This window comes from Chrysoperla carnea, chromosome 3, assembly GCF_905475395.1.
Source record: "Chrysoperla carnea chromosome 3, inChrCarn1.1, whole genome shotgun sequence".
Lineage (NCBI taxonomy): Eukaryota > Metazoa > Arthropoda > Insecta > Neuroptera > Chrysopidae > Chrysoperla > Chrysoperla carnea.
This window is the reverse complement of record NC_058339.1, coordinates 85,504,940-85,530,233: the sequence shown is the minus strand read 5'-3', so window position 1 is coordinate 85,530,233 and position 25,294 is coordinate 85,504,940. Positions and strand designations below refer to the sequence as shown.

The 25,294-nt window shown below is 28.7% G+C and overlaps 1 protein-coding gene across 1 annotated transcript in view; it reads right to left on the bottom strand.

Moving 5' to 3' along the window:
- The window catches only part of LOC123295322, a gene marked incomplete at its 5' end in the record, with an annotated part of 33,285 nt that extends 13,117 nt beyond the window's left edge, over window positions 1-20,168 (bottom strand). Inside the window, 6 exons of the mRNA XM_044876629.1 lie at window positions 429-719; window positions 3,873-4,037; window positions 6,811-7,015; window positions 12,903-13,039; window positions 15,619-15,778; window positions 20,116-20,168. Of these exons, the coding sequence (XP_044732564.1) occupies window positions 429-719; window positions 3,873-4,037; window positions 6,811-7,015; window positions 12,903-13,039; window positions 15,619-15,778; window positions 20,116-20,168 (1,011 nt within the window). The remainder of the gene's footprint in view (window positions 1-428; window positions 720-3,872; window positions 4,038-6,810; window positions 7,016-12,902; window positions 13,040-15,618; window positions 15,779-20,115) is intronic.
- Between the last annotated feature and the right edge of the window lie 5,126 nt (window positions 20,169-25,294).

Here is a 25,294-nt window from a genome sequence, read left to right as displayed (position 1 = left end):
TGTATAATTTACAATTATTTAGGCTAAATTGAAACACATAATTCTAGTAGATATAAGTTTTTCATAAAGATGGTGATGTTACTTCCAAGAAAAATTATTGCCCTCGTAAAACGCCTTGAAATTAAATAATAGAGTGTATCGTACATTTCATTTAATTACGCGGAATAAATGCCTTTTTCAATATCACAAAAACGACACTTGATAAACGATACTTTAAGAAGAAATATCGATTTTTCCTCGCAAGGATCAAATTTTTTAGACCCATTAGTACATTTTATGATATCTGCAAAAGATGAGGTATTTTAATATAAGGTTGGTTTAAATCGGTTCTCTGAAGGTAAGATACTGATTTAAGTCATCACTATCGTAAACTTAAAATAGCATAGGCAAACAAAAAATAAAAATAATATGTAAAAAAAACTACTTACACTATCTTCAATTTCATAGAAATCCGGAGAATGACATGATGAAAAGTTTGGTAAATCCCATTTAACATCAAGTACATCAATTAATGTACATAATCGTGTAACACGTCCTTGTAAATTATCTGGACATTTTTGTATTGTTTCAACACCTGGCGCTGTTTCCGGCCATTCCACATTCATATAACGTTCTGATGAACATAATGGTACCAATGTACGATTTGTTACTTCAACACGAACTGATGCACTACGAGAATCAACTCGTCCATGTACCATACAAGTATAAATTGCTGATTTCTACAAGTGCGAATAATAATACATGTACAAGTATGTAGTTTGTATCTACTGTACCTACGTATGTAAATCTATTAGCATGTGTACTAAAATATATTGAATAATCATTTACATGAGTGTAGCTTGTGGTTCAAATACGAGGGCGTAATATTTAAATACAAACAATATATAATAAAATAAATAATGAAAAAATTAAAAATCCAACTGCGTTAAGTAAAGTCTGGAATGAAAGAAACAAGTCCAGTAATTTCCACATCGATTTAATCAGTATGGGCTCATTACTGGGAAGATTTAAGTTGGCCTAGATTTTAAAGGAGGACTGTTAAAGTCGCTATGTAAACTACTGGACTTATTTTTTTCTTTTCAAATTTACTTAATGCAGACAGGTTTTTAATTTTTTTTATTATTTATTTTATTTTTGATTTTTAAATGTCTTGGCACTAAAAAAACTTTCTTATTATACTATATTAAAACTTTTTATACTAATTTATTATTACTAATTAAATTTAAACATTTAACTTATATTAGATTTTTGTAATTTTCTTCCTATTTCCTTTATTTTGATACCCTACTCGACAGGTTTGGTTTTATTTTGTTTTTTTATTAATGTATTACCATTTCGCGTTGAAAATTTGCTTTGTTGTAACGATACCTTAACTGCAGTGTTACCAGATTAATTGTTTATCGAATAGCCTTACCGGAGCGCGTATGTAGCCCTGCGATAGCCCCATTAAGGCACACAGGTAGTTAAGGCGGGAAAGTTGAAATAAATTCATGAGTTTATTATTGCTTTTATATTTAATAAATTCCTACTTTTATTGTACAGTGGTTTGTGGAATAACTAGACCATTAAATAAAATTAAGTTAAAAAACCAAAACCCCGACGCTCTTAAAATCTTAAAACTTGATCCAATGTCCATAAATTGTCTCTCTTTTACCCTAATTTATGAAATAGCAAAACAAAAAAAATGATTTTTTAAATTTCTTTTTTTCCACTCCTCATGCAAGAGCTAGCTTCACTTCTTAGGTGACGTAAATTATATTGGAAAAAGGGCGTACATATTACACATCACGTGCAGGTTTTCACTTTCACTCTCGCATCCCCCACCCCCATATCAGAGATTTTATCTGCCATTTGCGAAAAAGATTCCCCCCACACCCCCTTTACATAATGACAACAACATTGAAAGGACTACAAATCACGAGCAGAACACGTCTCTATCTCTTAGTCCATATCAAATTATTATTTAATAGAAATCAAAGTTTTGAAGAATACTTTAAATCAAATTTAAACAATGAAATATTGAAAATCTTTTTATCAAAAAAAAGCACTTTGGCAAACATAAATTTCAATGCATTTATTTAAAAGTGAATAAAAAAGTAAATATTTTAAGTAAAAAATAAAAGGCGGTAATCTTATGGTTAATTGACACGGAAATTGGTGAGTTAGTTGGCAATTTTCCAACATTTATATCTTTATAGGTTACACACCACTGTGCTCACTCGTACCATTTCTTTTTGCTTTGCTTTGTTCAACTCCACCATACACAATTTAAATATTGTATTTTATAAAATGTATAACCAATAGATTTTTTTGTGTGTTCAAACCATTAGCCAATTTGAGAGAGTTGTATGGTTGTTACAGTTCAAGTGCAATATAAATGTTAAAACATTGAAGTGCTAAAAGTCGATTCAAAAATATTATGCATATGGTTAACGAATGAAGGACTTCATAACTAGTTTAAAAAAAATAAAATAACTAGATTATTAAAAGAGGTTTGTGAAGTTGGCACCCTCAAATATGAATTTCTGACTAGTTTTTAAAATTATTTTATCCCCTCCTTTACAATTACGGTATTAAGTATGTTCGCCACAAAATTACGTTATCTTAAGATCATCTTTAAATCTTGTTTACATGCATTTTTATGTCCTTTGTAAGTTGTTTAATTTTTTAATTCCCCTGATAGTGTAGAAAATGAAGCATTTAAGAATGCAATTCTACAAAACAATATGCATTTTTATTGAGACTCGGCTCAAAATGCTCATATGCGTATGTAGAACAAAGTCATATTGATTAGAAAATTTTCTTAATCTAATTTGATATGGTATGGATACTACGGAAGCCTGAATAGCTTACTGTTAATTTATGACAAAATGGCACTACACTAGCATATTTTTTAAATGTGTACTACCCACAAGTACAAAACAACTTTTAACAAGTGCACTTGTGGCATTATGGAAACGAGCCTCTTTGAAGGTGTCGGCATTTTGTCATGTGCAGATTTCATCAACAAAATTGACGATTATGGTATGATTGTGATCAAATATTTAATCTAAAAACATTGTAATTTGTCTTTTGGACTTTTCTAAACATTTTCGAGATTGAGGCGCTTTTCGTTTTTTTAACTCACCGAAAACGCTGAGGTAAGATGAAAAATGATAAAACAAAAAAAGTTTCAAAAATACACTGGTAAAAATTATTGTATGGTTTAATTATGCATATATTAGCAACTTGTTTTCTACGGAAATTCTCGTTAGCGGGGCTTTTTCCTTCACAGAGCCAGGTAAATTTTTGATTTTACAACAACTTAAAATTTACAAACACCTGTTTCTGGTTAGGTAAACACTTTTACTTGGCTGATTCTTATAACAAGTAAATACTTCTGAATCAACGATCTTAATACGTAAGTCAAGAAATATATATTTGATTCCTTAAAAATTTTCTGGTAACAAAAAAATATTTACGACCCTTATGTTAAGAACAAATTTTTTGTAATTAGTATTTTTTCTTGGCAATAATAAATCTAGAAATCATTTCGATGAATAAAACAGAATTATCGTTGCGGCCTCCTAGACCTTAAAAATTTTAATTTTCTAAAAATTAGAAGTCGATTTTAACTCTTTGCTGACTGTCGGAAAAAATGAATTTTTTATTTGTTATTCAAATATTATTTTCCCATTGGGATAACAAAAAAAAATCGGTTCCCGTGAAAAAGTACTGTAAACTTTCAATAATCTTCGTAGGCGTAAAAGTTGTACGGCTAAGCCACACAAAAATTTTAAGAACGGTGAAGAAAAAAGATACATGTAATTGAAAATATCTATGGAATCACTTACATATAAAAACAAAATGAATATATCGATAAATATACATACTTGAGCATTATATATTTTAAGTATACTCCCAGATGGTAGTAAATCTTCCCAAACTTCTTTACCAGGTATCAATGGAAATAAACTTTTGTTTTTCGTCCAATTATAACCAAATTTTTCATGATGTCGATCATTCGGTGATAAACATTTAATGCTGACATTTTCACCCTAGAAAAAATACAAGGTAAAAAGTGATTGAAAATCAAAGTACTGTATCGTACATGCAATAGAAAAAGAAAATAACAAGATAAATACACTTCTTAATGATAAAATCACCTGAGGATTTAGTCAAACCTAGTAGACGAAGAGGTTAATACATTATTCATCATAGATAAAGGATGCTTTTAACTGATATTATCAAACCTCACTATATACTAAAATGTAATATGTATAGGTACTTCTTATTTCCGAATTTTATACAAAATTATTTATAACGGGTGTCTAAAATCACCCTTTCATTTTTACAAGCATTTATTTAAATTGCAATGTTTTTATGTACGCATGTTTGTTTGGATTAAATCTTGCAAGCGAATTTTAAAGCAGTTATCCTTAACCGCTAAAGCTGAAATTTTGCATACACTTTTAGTTCGGATGACAATGGTTAGCTAAGCGACGTCATTGAAATACAATATGGCAGAATTCCCAAGATGGATATCTCAATCTCATGATAGGGGTATCAAATGAAAGAGTTTGTTAAGAAGAATACAAATAACATAGGTAAATCGAATGATTATGCATTTTTATGCCAAGCATGACCTGATTTTCCCAACGCTTCCACCATATTTTATATAATAGGTTGGCTGATAAGTCCCCGGTCTGACACATAAATGGCGTCGCTAGTATTAAATGCATATTATTTTTATATAGTACCAACCTTCAAATGATTCGTGTCAAAATTTGACGTCTGTAAGTCAATTAGTTTGTGAGATAGAGCGTCTTTTGTGAAGCAACTTTTGTTATTGTGAAAAAAATGGAAAAAAAGGAATTTCGTGTTTTGATAAAATACTGTTTTCTGAAGGGAAAAAATACAGTGGAAGCAAAAACTTGGCTTGATAATGAGTTTCCGGACTCTGTATTTTTTCCCTTCAGAAAACAGTATTTTATCAAAACACGAAATTCCATTTTTTCCATTTTTTTCACAATAACAAAAGTTGCTTCACAAAAGACGCTCTATCTCACAAACTAATTGACTTACAGACGTCAAATTTTGACACGAATCATTTGAAGGTTGGTACTATATAAAAATAATATTAGCGACGCATTTAATACTAGCGACGCCATTTATGTGTCAGACCGGGGACTTATCAGCCAACCTGTTACATAACTTCTTTGGTTTTAAATGAATAATTTAAATGGAAAATACTTTCTATAGACAAGACATCATTGTACTAAAAGGTAGAAAATAAGTATTTCAATGAGTCAGTCAATGATACTTGACTATTTGTAAAAGCTTGATGCATTCCGAATCATCCTTGATATTTTAAAATGAGTATTTCCAACGTTTACCAATAGTCATGTATGAGTGTGACTCATAGAAAAAATTCTTTTCTACTTTTTAGTACAACAAAATCTTGTCCTGTAATGGTCATAAAAAAGCTTGAAAAAATTGATTGAATTTATTTATACAGCCTTTTCAAAATTGCACACTTCTCTGCGTCATTCTGTATTTCACGAAAGGTGAAATCAGCTCCATCTACGTCTTGTTTAATTTCTTATTCAAGAGAATATTTTGACTTGAAGGAGGAGTGGGCTTTTAGGCACTCGATATAAAAAGAAAATACTGACAGTTTATTGAGGAGATTATATTTTTGGTTGAAAAAAGAATGTTATTAACTTATGTGTGTTGAATATTGCATTATTGATGTACACTTACTGAATATTAAAATATGATTTTCTTGTAAATCTAAAAATGACGGCTACTTATACCAATATTACAAAATATTATTCGAATTTCCTTTTTCTTTTTACTATTCAAGAAAAGGCGCAATTTTACACACAGGATATTCAAAAAGTTCGAGACCAACCCCTGAGCTTTATAAAAATAATGATTGGAAAAAAAATTACCTAGGCAAAAGTAGAATTTTACTCGTACAATCTAATGGTGGCCTTGGATTTGGCCTTAACCTTAACCATGAAGATCACTTTAAGGTTAACTTTTTTTAAAATGAGATCGTATATCTTCTTCACCTCCTTCGCTTACAGTGCTTGATTATAAAGGTTCTCAAAGAATTTTGCATGAAATGGTTGAAAAAAAAAACGTGTAGCGCTCCAGAAAAAAAGTTCGATGAAGTCTGGAATGTCTGATTGTTAAATATATTAAGGTCTTTTTTGTATTCCAATGCAAAGTTAGGTAAACTATTCAGCAATTTTATTCTAATACTTTTATAGTGAATTCATTTAATCATTAAATCATTTATGAATCTCATTTAAAAAAATTAACTTGATTTTGAAGTGACCTTCATGGCCAAGTTTTTGTTCTGGGGGTTCAAAATTCAAGGGGGTTTTTGGTTTTTTGAACATCCGGTATCTTGCTTTTTTTAAGATCTTACAAAGTTGGGGAATATAATTACTTCTTAATCATGCTGAATATTTCATGAAGGACCATTAAGTATTCTTGAATTACCAAGCTAAGAACAATTTGCTTGGTAAATAGAATGTGTTAATCTAACATTTGACTTTTGAAACAAGCAAAAGTATTTACATGATTCTAATTTACAGAGTTGCAAACATATCAAATTAAAATTGGATCATCCTTTACTATAATAATAATAATTAAATCTATAATAATATCTTTTTAAACTGTTTCTTTTTATATAAAAATAATAAAAAACAAGTGTATAATAGAAATAAAATTAAAGTGTATATAATATAAAATTACATAATAATTTACTATTTACAATTACGTGAACGTTTGATAAAGATACATATATACTACACCTACCTTTTGTATTGTAATACTCATAGGAATAATTTGTACTTGTGGTGGTAATAATACATCAACTCGTAAAGATTTGCACTGTTTAATGCCCCAATCGACCACTTGACACGTATACACACCATTGTCTAATCCCATTGCTTTATTTATGTATAAGATTGCTACTGTTCTATCATCTGAATCAGGAGACAATACTTTTGTTTTCATCACTCTGTGAAAAATAAATATATAGAAGTTATCTATTATTTATAGAATGGATAAAAATGGCATAGGTACTATCAATTGAATTCATAATCAAGTTTTTTCTTAAAAAATAGGGTAATATAATTTTCATATAATGGATTAAGAGAGCCAGACCAAAAAAAAAAATTCGTCATCATTTGAGGTTTGGTTATAGTAGTTATGTACACACACATACTGCGGTCATTCAAGCGAACGATAGAACAGGGGTTAGATATATGCTATCGAAGCGGTTAAGTTTTACGTGGTGCTAAAATGAATTTAGTAAAGCTGAAAATTGCCATACAGATTGTATATTACATATAAATAACAGTTATGATTGTCAGTCAGTTAGGTGTTAGAACAAGGGTAGTCAGTCAGTCCTTATTTATGAACAATAAATACATCAGATTCATTTATGATTTCCGTGGTATTTAAATGACTTTATTAAAGCTGAAAATTGTTATCCAGCTTGTATATTGCATATACATAACAGTTATGATTAAACGTTAGAACAGGGATGGTCAGTCGGCCTTTATTTATGAGCAATATATATATCAGATTCATTTATGATTTCCGTGGTGTTTAAATGAATTTATTAAAGATGAAAATTCATTTAAATACCATGAAAATCATAAATGAATCCTGATGTATTTATTGTTAATAAATAAGGGCTGACTGACCAGCCCTGTTCTAACACCTAACTGACTGACAATCATAATGTTATTTATATACAATATAAAATCTGTATAACAATTTTCAGCTTTGGTAAATTCATTCAGTATCACGTAAAACTTAATCGTTTCGATAGTATATATCTGTCCCCCGTTTTTTCGTTTGCTTTACTGACCGCAGTAGGTGTGTATACACAACTACTTTAACCACACCTCAAATGATTAGCTTTACTAAATTCAACGAATATTTTTTGGCCTGGCTCTTCCATTATAACACTTAAATAAAATCTGGTCTGACAGATTTTTCTGTGTCAAATTGCATGCCCTGTTTTCAGATCCATAGCTTAAATATGCCGATATAATACTCATTTCAAAACGCAGCACTTTCGAAAAGCCGTCTAAAGCTATTAGATTCAACTAATAAATTATTATTTTAAAGTCGTAGAGAGCAGTTGGATAATTTCGCCAAAAGGAATCCACTCACGAAGTTTCAAGTATTTATTACTCATTTAACAAAGCATTCTGCCCACGGTCTATAAATAAGTCAATAATGACTAATAAACAAAAATAAAAATTTGATGTGTTGAAAAAATGTACTCTATGCCTAGAGCTTATATAGCCGAATTGGCTAAGGCGCTTGACATGAATCCAAGGCGTCTGGGTTCAACTCCTTTTTAAATTCTCTTTAATTAACATTAAATATGACGTCATTATGCTCATTTGAAAATGCAGCACTTTCGAAAAAGTCGTAGAGAGAAGTTTGGTAGATTCGCCAAAACGAAGCAACTTGCTTTTTTAGGGCTAATATTTGTTGGAGGTACTAAGGAAGGTCCAAGGAACCCCCCACATCTTAATCTGACCCGCTCGAGTTACTACAAAAATTGCCTCTTGGGCTTCCCTACTGTTACTCAATTACAATTTAAATTAAGAATATGTGTTATATGTTTACGAAAATCAGAATATGAATCCAAAGGTGCTTACGCCATTTTAACCCGATTTATAATGAACACTATTTATATAATATAAAATAACATAAACAACATCGTTCGGATGGTAAAGTTGTAGTAAAGAATTTTATATAATAAAATACTGGTTTTATTATCCCATATAAGAGCTTTTATATATATATATCTAGAATAAAATAAATTACAAAAAAAATTTTTATTTCTTTTTATGTAGCACACAACGGGATTTATTTATGTTTATTTTGTCGTTGCAATTAGGATCAATTTTTGGGGATACTTAGTAATAATGGATTTGTATTAAAGGTGATTAAGGTATAATATTAAAGGTAGATGTATAAGCAAGTAGAAATATAAGAAAATTGGGAAAATATTTTTAAGTACAAAATATTTTATTAATCCGAATGTTAATAGTTGGGGACTTTCTTTCAATATTTACTAGAATGTAGATGTATGTAGAGAAAATTATCGTTTAGGCATATAAATATGATTTTTAAATATTTGCTTTGTGTTTTATTTCATAGAAATCATGTATTTCCTAAAATCATCACTAACATATTATTTTTGTAAGTGACATAAAGTGTTATGATAACTTTCTCTTTATTCTTTACAGATTCAATTTCCTGTTTCAAATATACATTTATTAATCTCTTCTTTGGTGTTTGCTATTTTCATGAATGAAAAATCTATGAGTTTAAAATAATTATAATAATTTATGATCTTGAATTTTGCTACAATAAAAAGAGAATTTAAGTCTTGTAATTTTTATTTTGATAATGGATGTTAATTGAAATTTTGTACATTTTGGACATTCTTGATATTTTACAATAAATTGATAAAATACCAACACTATAAGCGAAAGTGAGGTTGGTAAAATTTATTTGATAGTTTCAAGCAAAACTTTGCCGCAAAATAGCTTTAAAAGGTATGATGGGAGTTCAAAAAGCCAAAAATATTTTTGAATTTTTTGGTTCTTGTTGTACCATGTGCCGATGGCATTATAGGTTTTTGTAAATCAATGATGTATGAATGAGAATTATGATCGACAATCTTAGAGTCTTGTGTGTTTTCATAACGTTGTTCTGTATACACTGGAACACGCAAGACGAGCAGATCTATAACCCAAAGGTATTTTCTACCGGAGCGAGTGAGAATGCGATATCTTAGAAAGAGAGAAAAAATACTAGTTCTCTCAAATTTATTGACGCAGTATATCTGTGTACATGGTATAATAAGCAGCCTACGATCACAGAACAATTACACTCCATTTAAGCTAAAAGCATCCCTAATATGTTTATTCACTCAAGTCTAGTTTTGTTTCCAAAGTTACTTTCTATACCAAAAATGTTCAATAATTCCTATCTTGCCTCGTTTCGTTAGAAATACCTTAAATAATGTTAAAAGTAGATATGATAAATATTATGAGATAAAAATGTGTTGGCGCAGGGCAAAATTTAGCATATCATTTTTATTATCAATTAAGATTCAGTAAATACTCGTAAAAATTAAAAATTATATGGATAATTTTCATACCAGAAACTTGTTTGTAGAAAGGCAGATAATGTCATTTCCGTTTTAAGAATTGCGATTCTAGAACGGGAACAGGTGAAAATATCCAAATAACGAAAATTTTCGAAGAGTTATAAAAATTATTTTTCAAAAGAAAAAAATTAAGGAACACGCCTACATGTTAAAAACTTAAAATAAATTTTCTGCTACACAAAATTAGTACGTACTTCTATTTTTAATAGGGTAATCCACTATTTTTGAAAAAGTACTTCAAAATGTTGATTTTGCTAATCAAAAGCCACTAAAATTTTATTTCGGAAAAATACACACGCTTTCTTGCTAAAAACTTAAATTAAATTTTAAACCTTTTTTAAACTGTCAAAACCGCGGGTATCCAATTTGGTGACGTAATATCGGTATCATTATACGAAATAACACAAATAAGTTTGACGGATATATTCATAGACAACTAATTATAATAAATACAAATATTTATTTTCTATGGATATATTATACCCAACTGTCTACACTGAACTAATTGATGGTCTATGACCCATACCGCTATGACATCACAGCAGGGCTTACCCGCGTTTTAGGTCACGTGATATACAGTTTAAAAATTACGATTTTTAATTTTAATATTTTAAAAGAATAATGTGCTTTTATGACTCAAAATCAGAATATTTAAGTATATTTTTACATAAATTTTTCAAATTTCATGATTTATTTTTGACTAACGATAAGACCCTATTTATACATAGATAGCTTTAGAACAATCGTATTATTTGTCAAATTGTTTTTTTTTTTCACCTTTCATTTAGACGTAAAACAAAGAGCTTAAATGAGTTTATTTTGTACACCTATACAAAATATTAATAACATCCATGTCTTATTATACAAATATTTGTTTCTTATTTTGTTTGTTTTTGTGTTAACTATTGGAATATATTTGTGTAAAAAAAGCTTTTAAATAAACAAACAGAAAAACTCACACGAAAGTTTTATACTTAAAAAGTGTGAACAAGTGAAATGACGTGTAAACAGAAAATATTAATTTATCATTTTATTTACATTTAGAATTATAACACAAAAAATATTGTTTTTAAGTTTTTTTTATGTTTGTTCTTTTTGTTACGATTTTAAAATATATATGTATAAATTTTTGATTGGCGTGAAACATTCTTTGACTGGCGTGAAACATTATCATTCTTTTTAAATATTCACTAGCTGTTAAACCCGCTTCGCTGGGTTGTTTTTGCACATTTAAATATCAAAATTGTTAAATGAAAGACTTTTTTTTTTAATTCTCTCTGTGTGTACGGAACAGTAAGATTTTTTTGGCCGATCCCAATATTATGTCTACACTCTCTGTGTGTACGGAAAAGTAAGGGAAAGATCGATAGAAACCCATGGAACATTCCAGAATATTCGAGAAAGTTCTAGAAAATTCGATAGAAATCCATAGAACATTCCAGAATGTTCGAGAAAATTCTAGAAAATTCGATAGAAATCCATGGAACACTCCAGAATGTTCGAGAAAAATCGAAAGACATTTGCGCGAGTAGCGCCATCTAGTGAAAATTGTACTATTGACAGTGGCGCCATCTATTGAAAATTATTAGAACTATTTTTTTAATCTATTTTCTATGAATTCCTAGATCATTTTTAATTCCACCCCCACCAAACTCCCTTATTCACAATGCACCCCCACCAAACTCCCTTATTCACAATGGGAGCCTAAGGGCTACCCAATGACATAATCCCCTACTGAAGGTCAATGGTTAGTTTTAGGGAAAATCGGGGACATACAAACAAACACTCTCTTTTTACATATATAGATTGGTGGAAAAACAATTTATAAAGAAAAGTGGTTTTCCAGATAAGAATGGTTAAAGTTACAATTAAATTTCAAGCACTGCGATTATACTCTTTACTCTATCGATTTGAAGGGTATAATCGCAGTGCTTGAAATGCATTTGTAACTTTAACCATTCTTATCTGGAAAACCGTTTTTCTTTAAAATTTTTTTCCACCAATGTATATTTAAGCGGATTAAAAAAATATATATAAAGTTTGACGCCAATCAAGGAATCTATTTAACTTGAAATGTTCTATTGGTCGGCTGGAATATTGCAACTAAATTTTGAAGCATCTTCAACTGATTGAGCTGAAATTTTGTTTTAGTTTGAATTGACAATGCATTGTTTTTTTAAGCATCTGATTTTGCCATTGCTTCCACCATATTTGACATACATGAAGTGTATCAAGGTATAGTTTAGTCCCAACCTTAAATTATTTTTCATTGATAAGTATTTATTTTTAGTACGCTCAGTATGTATACTCAATGCAACAAAAAATTAATACTTATCTATGAAAATGAATTTAATGTTTAATGTCTGTTATAGTGAAGTTCTTAAAAACACAGACGTGTAACTGTAGACAAGACTTATACATTGTATGTATACATATACAAAATATACACAAACAGTTACATACTGTTTTTTGTATATGTTTTTTACAAGACGAGCAAGAGCCGTTTCTTTGGCACTCAAAAACCCATGCAAAAAATTTGATAGCAAATATCTCTTTTAATGGATGGGCAAAAATTTTTGAATTTAGCTATCCTCAAACGGACGGTTATTCTTAACATCTACTCAAAATATTATTTCATTCTGTAAAAAATATAGAATATTCTACCTTAAAAATACTGCTATCATGAAATTATGAAACTTACCTCGTTGCTTTACTGACATTCACATAAATACCATCTTTAAACCAATTGAATGTCATATATGAAGAGCCTTGTGCAACACATGATAAACTGAACTCATCACCTTGTCGTATTGGTGGTATTTGATTCATTGAAACTTTCTGTAAATACATACAAAGTTTAAATATTAGTTTTGAAGTTGATAGTTTTCCTACATACAGTAGAGTATCGATAATTAAAACATTGGATTATTGAAAACGTGTAGTAATAGGAACCTTTTTCGCCTGTCTGCAATTTCCATACCGTTCTCTACTATTAGTTAAAAAAGATATTGTTTGTCTGTATATCCAATATGAACCATTGCTATGATTCTAAAAACACAATAGCGTCACAATAACATGTGTTTAATGCTGTGTTTACAGTCTTGCTTAAGACGGTTTTATACACATTTTTCAATGGCGTGAAATAATTATTGGATTGGCGTGAAACTTTATCATTATTTTAAGACTCCTCTTAAATATTCATTGGTCGAAAAAAAAATTTGTAAAGAAAAGCGGTTTTCCAGATAAGAATGGTTAAAGTTACATTTGAATTTCAAGCACTGCGATTATACCCTTTACTCTATCGATTGGAAATTTGAATATGTTATAAGTACTCATATTCTACCTGCACTTTTAATTTTCGAAAATTCTGTTTATTTTCCCAACTTCCATTGTTTACATTCAGATATAGTGGAATATGAAAAAGTACCTAAGTGTGAACAATGAGAATTGTGAACCAGGGCAGATAGAATATGAGTATCTATAACATATCCAAATTTCAAATCGATAGAGTAAAGCGTATAATCGCAGTGCTTGAAATTCAATTGTTAGTTTAACCATTCTTATCTGGAAAACTGCTTTTCTTTATAAACATTTTTTGCTACCAATGAATATTTAAGAGGAGTCTTAAGAAAATTATAAAGTTTTGCGCAAATCAAATAATGATTTCACGTTATTGAACAATGTGTATAGAACCGTCTTAAGTACACACATTCCAATGCTATTTTTGGGATGGTTCGTTTTATTTTATAAAGAATTTTGCAAACAATCCCAGTAATCGGAACACTCCTGGTCTTTATTAAGTACTGATTAATGAGACTCTACTGTATTTATATATGCTAAAAATCCCCACAATACTAAAACATATTCTAAACAGTTAAATAAAACTTATGGCGAGGCCAATAACTTAGCTTAGTGCGATAGCCTTGGCTTAAAACAGGGATAAGCAATAAAAAATATCAATAGTAATTTACTTTCTTTTTTTCTCATTATTAGCCAGCACAATAAGCTTTAAATAAGGGATAAATCATGGAATTTGATGAAGAAGTAAAGAAGATCTCACTTGGACCGCAAAAAGCAAACTAGAAAATAATATATAAGCTAAATCAAATGGATTTATAATTGGAAGTTTACATTGAAAATGAAGGTCGTATTGAGAAAATCAGTAATGGTGTCAAACGTTTAATGTGACGGTTATAAATCTTAAAAAAACGTTAGTGGCTTATGGAATAACATACCATTAAAAGAGTGGGCTTACTTTTATAGAAAAGCGTCAGTGGCTTATGGAACTACAGATCATTAAAAAAGACAATTCATTCACTCATTTGAACAGTTTTGTTGTAAATTACCCTGATTTTTTAATAATCATCTATTTTTTCAAGTCCTGTGAAACCCAATTCAAACTTCATATCATAGTTCTACTTAACGCAATCGCGATCGTCATATGGGAAACTTAGGAAAAAGATTTGCCCAATTCTCGTAAATTTATGTTTTTTTAAAACTTCATCTGAATATAAACTTACATATAAATCCGATCGGTAGTTTATTATGATATCATATTCATATGACAAAACACATAACTTCGATTTTCGGAATTGACTTTTTCCATCGAGAAACTTTTGATGTAGAACAAAGTCATCAATTGGTATAAAAAACACTTATTCGAGAATACTACCTTAATTTATTCACATTTTTCTTTACTATATTTGCAATTAACATAACAATTTGATGATATATGAAAAATTAAATTATAATGGACATAATTCACGACTTTCATTATGATTGTAATAAATAATTGAGAGTTTCGAATTCGAATGAAAATTAATTTACTCCAAGTGAGTAATGAAAGTAAATATAAAAAGAACATAAACTACGGAATATAATGCAATGGAAAGTAATTGTTTCGATATTTAGTTCTCGTATGAGATTCATTAATTAAAAAAGTCCTGCAAAAAATCAGTACTTAAGTTTAGTTACACAAAACTTAATTTTCAAACTAACGGAATTAGCTTTTGCAAATAAAAAAGTACACTTTGTAAGACTACTTTTAAAAATCGTTGTCATGGGGCCTGGCGCAGAAATCATTTGATTGCAAATATCATTGTAAATATCTCCGAAAACAACAAAGTATCCTGAGATCGAAAACAAGTACCTACGGTTGTATACTATTTATAAAATTGAAACGGAGCATTGTACTGCCTTTACTATTTTTTGTTTTATATCCTAAAAAATGTTTTTGGAACAACAGTTTTTACTCAGTTCATAAAGTATATAAACATGAATTTTAAACAAACAAAGCACAAAATACGTGTTTTGTAACAAATGTGTATAGCATTTTATTGATGATATCTATATTACCGACATATATACACAATATAATACCCCATATATATAAAACAGAATAGTTGTAAATATAATACCTCGAGCAATAAAGTTGGTTCTTGTTTAGTGGAAAGTTGTGTAGAAGCTAAAGTGAAATTCCCAAGGCGACCTCTTTCAACTAGACGATTCATAGCATCACGAACACGACCACTGTCCTTTTTACCACCAAAGAAATGGAATGTTACTTCACCACCAGATCTATAAATATAGAAAAGAGAAATTTTGTTTAGAAAAAAAATCAATTGATCTTTGAGAACGATGAAAGAGCATTCTTTATAGTATTTGTATTCAGTTCGAAGTATCTATTTCTATATACTGTAAATTTTTTGTGTAATGAATTTTAAACATGCACAAAGTCTTTTTCTTGGAGAATACATAAAATATATGCACTTTAAATTTCTAAAGTTAGAATTCGAATTTTTAGTTTGATATTTTTTTATAAAAATTAAATAAACATATGTAGTATAACTTGCGATAAGTAATAACTTGCTATTCGTTTTTAAGAACTGTACAGGCACATAGAGAAAAGCCACGAAGTTGTCTTACCAAGTTTCGAGATAAATACCAGACGCTGATAGTTATAAAATCACTTCAGATTGGTTCAATTTTCCTTAAATTATATTGTACGCACTGGTAAAATATTCTTTACAACATTCCGAATAAAAAAATACTTCAAGGATATTATAACAATCCTTAGATATACTTATTCGTAAGAAATTGTAGTAAACAGATCAAAGAAATAATAAAACCACGTGCATTTTATAAACGGTTTAAAAATTAATTTGAAAGATGAATACAAGGTATAACAAAATTATGGATCCTAAAATAAGGAAATATGTCACTAAAAGAGAAGCCTAGAAGAATCTTTTTAAAAATGCACTCCACAATAAATATAAAAATTTCAGTATTTTTTTAAGTTTGGAAAATTTGATTAGAAACATAATTTTACTTGATTAGGCTTTAAATTCAAATATAATGATACAAAAGTGTTTCAGATACAAAAAAAAAAAAAAAACTCGGTAATAAAATTATAATAAAATTTTTAATAGATTTTAGGCGAAAAGTATAAAATAAATTTATATTTTTCGACAAGTTTTTAAGAAATATTGAATTTATGATCAAGTAAATATTTTTTGTTACATTTTGTAAAGTGATACTCAGTCTCATCTTTGATTTTAAACATACAAGGAAAAATTTGATTTGGAAACTAGTTTGACAAAAGAAATTTTAAAAAAATGTTTCATATAAAAATATTTTTTCACAATAAATCAACAATAATATTTTAAAAACAAGCGAACATTATTTTTTACTGTTAACGCTATTTATTTTAAAAAATACTAAAATTATTTTAAGTAAATTTCCAAGTAAGAGGTCTTAATAAATAAAGATTGAAAAAAATATGTTTAAAACTTGTCAATATATTTGAATGATGTAAAAAAATATATTTACAAATAGAGATGTTATGATGATCATACGTTTTAAAATAAATTCAGTGGAATGTAATCATTTTATATCGATACCGGGGAAAAAAATATTACAAAATATGTTTATATTACAAAAAAAAAATGCCTACAACTTACTACAGCATTTTATATTTGACAAAAAAATATATACAAATAAATTGTCTTAAAAACTCATCATTCCGATGATTACACATTCTTACATATGACATGGTGTTACATCGTGTAACAGAAGAATAGAAACTAATTGTGAGGGGATCGAAAATCATACGGCTTTCTTCAATGCTTATCAAATATATTCAAAATATTTTTTAAGATTCTCCAAATTTAGTGCAATTTAGTGAAAAGAATCTTTGTCAATCGATTGTAAAATAATCGATTGTTTTCATGGTGTTTTTATTGTTAAAAATGCGTAATTTTCGAGTTACAGGTTCTACTCGACCTATATTTTCATTAAAAATTAACAAAAAGCATTTAAATTTTTCATGTAAAAGGTCTATTATTTATTTATACAGTACAAATATGGTGGGAGCGCAAATAAATTTTTATATTTACAGAAATGGAAATCGTTAATCAATTAAACTCATTAAATAATTGTATTGTCATCGGTCCTTGAGAAGTATGTTAAATTTGGAATTAATCCGACGTTTTGAAAGAGGTCAATATCATTTTCAAAGATTCCGTTACATACTAACATACTAACATACGTATGAAGCTGATAAAAAAGCGTGTTAAAAACAAAAATCCTGGACATTCAGTACCAATGTATTTATATCATGACAATGCCATCTAAACTGTAAATATATCCTTTGATAACTATAAAATATGACTTCCTGAAAATTTTTCAATACCTAAAACATTAAATTGAAAACAAAAATGATATAACACTGTTTGATTTATATTTATGATACATCATTTGTATTTTGTTTTATCATAACTATATATGTTGTAGATATGTTGTGTTCTTGTTATGTTTCTTAAGGATAACAATTTTCCCTTATTGCTTCTTCTTATTGCTTTCATTATGTGCAGAGCGATGCTATGATAGTAATAATAAAAAATTCGTAATGCAGGAGTTGCATTGACACTAATGACATCTGCATTTTATGAAAATTTGCATCTTGGAATTTGCATAGCTTGGAATTAAAGGGTGGACAAATGAAAATTTTTATGGACAAATGTGGACAAACAAATCAAATTTTCATGGAGCTCTTTATAACCGATACCTATGTTTTATTAAGATTTCAAAATAAATGCCTCAATCAATATAAAATTAATAATAATATATCACAAAGTTTTATATACATTTGTCATACATATCCTTGATATTTTTCTTTTATTGAATTGAAACCTATGAACGAATTCAGAATGAAGAATACCTAGGATAATGTGATGTGTGTCTGTACCCATTTCATAAGATAAAAGTACCCATTTTCTAAAATAAAATATTTTGTCATAACAAAGTCATACGGGTTACCTTTTATCGCATGTTATATTAATATACCTACATATCATATTTATTCAATAATGTATGATTTCCGATGACTTTGAAAAGATATTTCTTTGAAATTTGAATTGATAGGAAGTTTACAACCGTTAAAAGGGTTGATAAAAGGAGATTGTTCATATTTCCAATTTTTTTTTCATCACTTTGACTTTCTTTTAACATATAAAAAATACGAAAAATTTTGTGAAAAATATGCAAATAAAAACACATAAAAATTGATAAAATGTTATTTAACAAGATATATATCAACTTCAAATATATATTAAGAAACGAATTCCATTCAATTAACAACTGACATAAAGACGTGGAATAACAGGGGCGTAACTACCGCCGTATCAGTCGTATCAATGATACGGGGCCCCCGAGCTACAGAGGCCCCCAGACTAACAATTTACACAATGTATATTTAACCATGTAAACTCACAGCAGCATATTAATGCATCCCTATCTTATAATATTTGGTTACAAGAAAATACCATCGATATTTTATTGCAGAGTGAAATCAATAGTAAAATTACAGTTTGGAAAGATTTATATGTAATTATGATCATATTGTAAAATAAGTTATTTTAATACCGAAGGGGGCCCGCAGCTCAATGGGGGCCCCCAACCAATTTTGATATAGGGCCCCTCCAAGGCGAGCTACGCCACTGGTTAATAAATATGGCTTACTTTAGGTTGCAAATTAAACAACAATACAATGTTTTATATGAGATACGATATTTTTTGTTTGACTTCGTGTTTCATTTACTTTTACTTTCGTGTCACCTTTCTTATTTTGTAAGTGAACCGACGCGTTATAACCTTTTTCGTAGTTCAAAAATTTATACAATAATTTTAATTTTTTACCGAAGATCAGAATCACAAAATAATCATTGCCATCTGTGGTAACTTCTTATCATTGTTTATAGATGGTTTTTTTATTATCTAATTATTTTGGGAGTGATTTTTTTAATTTTCCCTAATATTACGGTAGCTAAACTATAGTCCCATTAGTACGAACATACCAAAAAAAAATTATTCTATACATTGACAGCAAGCAACTATATTATAGTTAGAATTTTAACCCGCAACAGGCGTCATGACGAAAGTGGCCAGTTGTCAAATGCATTATTGTGGCAATTAGTAACAATTCAATAAAAATAAGTTTCTACATAGTTGAATTTAAGAAAGGAATTTTTATAAAGAAAGCTTTGTATTCACTTTTGCATATCATGAAAAAACTTCACAACATTTTCAGAAATATTCCTATTTTAATTTATTATTTGGTCATTTTAAGCACAATTATGTCAGATTTTCTCTAAGATCAATATTTAAAAATTGCCACTTATAAATTAAAAACAACATTTATTAGAAAGGTATCACCAGAATATTGACTCTCCTTGTATAAAATAACATATTACAGAAATGACTTTTTCATGATATTTTTTGTAATATGTGACAGGTGTCAATTGATATGAAAATTTAATAATAATTTTTCCATAAAAATTGTTACATTGCTATAAGAATATTCCAAATAACTTTCTCAATAATTATAAAAAATATATATTTTAGATTTGTATACTTACGTTATATTCAAAATTTTTAAATCTTCAATTTTTAGTAAATTTGAGTTTTTCAAATATTTTGACATCTGAAACAATTAAAGAAAATAATTAATAAAATTTGAAAATACTTAAAAAGTAATTATCCATAAATTTTTGAAATTTTTACGTAAAAAATGATAATGAAAAATAGTTTTTAAAATCTTTAGGGTTTTAGTACTCCTTGAAAAAATTGCAAAAAATCGATACAAATTTATCGTCTCCAATTTCGATAAAATTCTGTATATAAGGTAATTTTGACCCAAAAAATACAAAAATCGGTTTCATTTAACGATTGGGCGAATAATTCTCGAGATAATATCGAAAAATTGATCCGAAATATCGTTTTTTTCGAACATTACTCGGCCAATCGCCAAATAAACTCGATTTTCGAATTTCTTGGGTCAAAATTACCTTCTAAACTGATTTTCATCAAATTCCGAAACAAATAATTTTTTACGATTTTTTCGAATTTTTCTAAGGGGTACCCCTTGAAAAAATTGCAAAAAATCGATACAAATTTATCGTCTCCAATTTCGATAAAACTCTGTATATAAGGTAATTTTGACCCAAAAAATACAAAAATCGGTTATATTTAACGATTGGGCGAATAATTCTCGAGAAAATACCGGAAATCGATCCGAAATATCGTTTTTTCCGAAAATTACTCGGCCAATCGCCAAATAAACTTGATTTTTGAATTTTTTGGGTCAAAATTACCTTATAAACTGAGTTTTATCAAATTCCGAAACAAATAATTTTTTACGATTTTTTCGAATTTTTCTAAGGGGAACCCCTTGAAAAAATTGCAAAAAATCGATACAAATTTATCGTCTCCAATTTCGATAAAACTCTGTATATAAGGTAATTTTGACCCAAAAAATACAAAAATCGGTTATATTTAACGATTGGGCGAATAATTCTCGAGAAAATACCGGAAATCGATCCGAAATATCGTTTTTTTCGAAAATTACTCGGCCAATTGCCAAAGAAACTTGATTTTTGAATTTTTTGGGTCAAAATTACCTTATAAACTGAGTTTTATCCAATTCCGAAACAAATAATTTTTTACGATTTTTTCGAATTTTTCTAAGAGGTACCCCTTGAAAAAATTGCAAAAAATCGATACAAATTTATCGTCTCCAATTTCGATAAAACTCTGTATATAAGGTAATTTTGACCCAAAAAATACAAAAATCGGTTATATTTAACGATTGGGCGAATAATTCTCGAGAAAATACCGGAAATCGATCCGAAATATCGTTTTTTTCGAAAATTACTCGGCCAATCGCCAAATAAACTTGATTTTTGAATTTTTTGGGTCAAAATTACCTTATAAACTGAGTTTTATCAAATTCCGAAACAAATAATTTTTTACGATTTTTTCGAATTTTTCTAAGGGGTACCCCTTGAAAAAATTGCAAAAAATCGATACAAATTTATCGTCTCCAATTTCGATAAAACTCTGTATATAAGGTAATTTTGACCCAAAAAATACAAAAATCGGTTATATTTAACGATTGGGCGAATAATTCTCGAGAAAATACCGGAAATCGATCCGAAATATCGTTTTTTTTCGAAAATTACTCGGCCAATCGCCAAATAAACTTGATTTTTGAATTTTTTGGGTCAAAATTACCTTATAAACTGAGTTTTATCAAATTCCGAAACAAATAATTTTTTACGATTTTTTCGAATTTTTCTAAGAGGTAGGTACCCCTTGAAAAAATTGCAAAAAATCGATACAAATTTATCGTCTCCAATTTCGATAAAACTCTGTATATAAGGTAATTTTGACCCAAAAAATACAAAAATCGGTTATATTTAACGATTGGGCGAATAATTCTCGAGAAAATACCGGAAATCGATCCGAAATATCGTTTTTTTCGAAAATTACTCGGCCAATTGCCAAAGAAACTTGATTTTTGAATTTTTTGGGTCAAAATTACCTTATAAACTGAGTTTTATCCAATTCCGAAACAAATAATTTTTTACGATTTTTTCGAATTTTTCTAAGCGTTGAACCGTTATAAGTTCAAATTTCGTAAAATTAACGATAGAAATTTTAAACGAAAATAAACTCTCAATATAGTATAGCAGTGTCAAGGAGAGAAATAGTTAAGGCAAATCAGTAAAAATTTCTTTTTAAATGCAAACATTTTAATAAATATTAAACATTTTACAACTTTCATGCAAAAATTGATGCAGATAGAATAATTTTTTTTGAAATATATATGAAGAAAAAAATCTCAAATTGCGCGAAAACATTTACATAAAAATTATGTCTGAAACTTTTTTATTAGGATCGCACACAAGTCGGCTTGGTATGTCATCAAAACATGAATAACATATATTTTTCAATTATTTCAATTTCACTTTTTTTTATAATGTGTGAAAAATGAAAATGAAAAAACTGACAATTATAATGGAAACATATGATAGGGTTTCTTCGCAACAAATTCACAAAAGAGTTCATATCAAATTTAATTTAAAAAATAAAGTAAAAAAAAAAAACTTTGTTGCTTTTATTAGTTGATTTATCATCATCGTGTTATATATGAGTACGTTTTGTCTTATACAGGACGTCCCCCTAAAGCGTGAGCGTATTTCTTCGAAAAATTTACTTTTCAGTTTTATCTGATATAAAAGGAATGCAATACTTGAAAAAAAGATCAATTCGAAATTTTGGGACCTCTTACGGATTACAAGATGGGTTCTACGGACCCAAGACCAAATGGACCTATATTGCTCATTTACGAACTCGACCTCTTGGGAAAGTACTCAACACTTTTTATGTCCTGAGTATGCTATAAAAATTTCAGCTTGATAACTCTTTTCGTATTTGACTTATCGTGTTGACAGACAGAAACAGGAGGAAAATTTCAGCTTGATATCTTTTTTGGTTTTTGATTTATCGTGTTCATAGACGGACGAACGAACGGACAACCGAAAATGGACGAATAAGATGATTCTATGAACACCTATACCAAAATTTTTTTCGTAGCATCAATATTTTTAAGCGTTACAAACTTGGGACTAAACTTAACATACTATGTATATTTCATATATACATGGTATATAACAAGATATTTTTAATTGTAAATAATAAGTGGTTTTATTAAGTATGCAAATAATATTTGATAAAAAATGTTGATGTATTTTTTTCCCGCATACATATTTTGTTGGTCTATCCTGTAATATAACGACCATCATCAAAGCACCAGCAGTTGTATTATGCTACTATGTAATCTATCCTTCAGAACTAATAATAAATTTTTAAAGTTTTCCTTATACTTCCAATAAAAACTTTTCTGATAATATATAATAATATGAGATGAGAAATCATTCACATTTAATGTGCTTTAAACTATACTCTACGAGTAGATCTAAATAAGTTTTTTTTCTTTTTATATATTTTTTATTTTGATTGATTGTTTTTTGTGCTCTATGACTGTACGGTATTGTGCATGCAGCTCTATTGGTAGCGCTGGAAACATTTTCGAGAGTTTATTTTAGGACAACTGAATTTTGGATATATCTTCCCCTAATGAAGTTATGGATAAAATACGTCGCGTATCTGAAAGCTGCTGTGGTAATTAACACGGAATGCGTACTAGTAAACCAAACGAATTTCTACCTAGAAAATTAAAATTCCAATCTAAAACTATAAATTGATTCATATTAAAATAGCAGCCATTTGAAAGTGATTTGATTACCTATTTTTTTTTTTAAATTATTATAATTATATCTGGAGCGATGTTAGAATCGCCAAAATTGTCTGACATTTTATATCGCTAAATATGAAATTTTTGCGGGAATGAGCTTTAGTAAACGCTGTTAACGCCACCCATCTCAGTTGCCAAGCATACTTGGGACACCAACCCAAAATCAATGAGAAAAAGCATATAAAAAATTCATTCATTTTAAAATCAACTTTTTTTGACGTTGCCAGTTCTTATATCGTAAATTTGATTGCAACTACCTTCTATCAACTTTTAATATTTGTTGTTATAATCATTATAGTTTAAATCGATTTATTTTTTATTATGATAATCTAATATTAATCATATTTAATGAATTTATTTTTTTCTTTTCGTAATTTTCGTGAATATAAAATGCGAAAAGTTTTTTTACATCAGTCAATGACCCTGTTTACTGATTAAAATTTATTCATTCGAACTTAAAACACCGCAGAACAAAAAAAAAAGAGTTTAGAAATTAAAGGCAATTATTTACTGAATTTATTTGTGGTTACTCATTCAAACCGGATAAGTGGCCGAGTGTGTAAAGGCACAATCGCCTTTAACCGTTTGATTACTTAGACTGCTAGGTTGCGGATTCGATTCAAATACAGGCAGCGGAAGTCTGATCAATTATAGTTAATAAGGCGGTAAATTGTTGACACCGTCATCGCTTAGATAACTTAACGAAGTAACCCAGTCCACCCACTTCATAAAAATTTTGTTAAAAATAAATAAAAATTGTTTGTATTCGAATGTAGTTAGAATAAATAAAAGATTAAAATATAATGATGTGGATGGCCTTTGTTATAAACGTATGACTGATGAAAGGAGGTTGTGATTACATAATCGGTGTGGTATTGAAGTCGTGTGAGTGCGATCTCTGTAGTCCACACGACTAACTTCCCATACGGGGAAAAAACATTAAAGAAAGGTCTTGTTAGCCTTCATTAGATTATTCTTCAAACATGTACTGCAGTTTATGCTGGAACGATCATTATCTCCATAGATAAATGATGTGTTTTATCCACTTTTCAGATTCTGTTTATTCAGTTTTTTAAACTTTTTTTATTACCATTAAAAACGGTTCAACTAATTCTGTAAACTCTTCCAGTTCTTAAATACGCGATTTCGCGTCGAATAAGCCTAGTTACGTGTTAATGTCATAACTGGTTCGCGAGATAATCGAGGCGAAATAATCCGAACGATCTTACGCACATACGAACATACGTACACACACACACACACACACAGACATCACATTGAAAAGGTTTGATTTGGATATTGCGGACTTGAAACAAATATGTAAAACCGGAGATTTTCAAAATCGGCCCCATTACAATAACTTCCTCTGGGAAGTTAATAAAAATCAAGTTGTTTCAAATGAATTAATTAAAAAATTTATTAACGTATAAAATCATTTT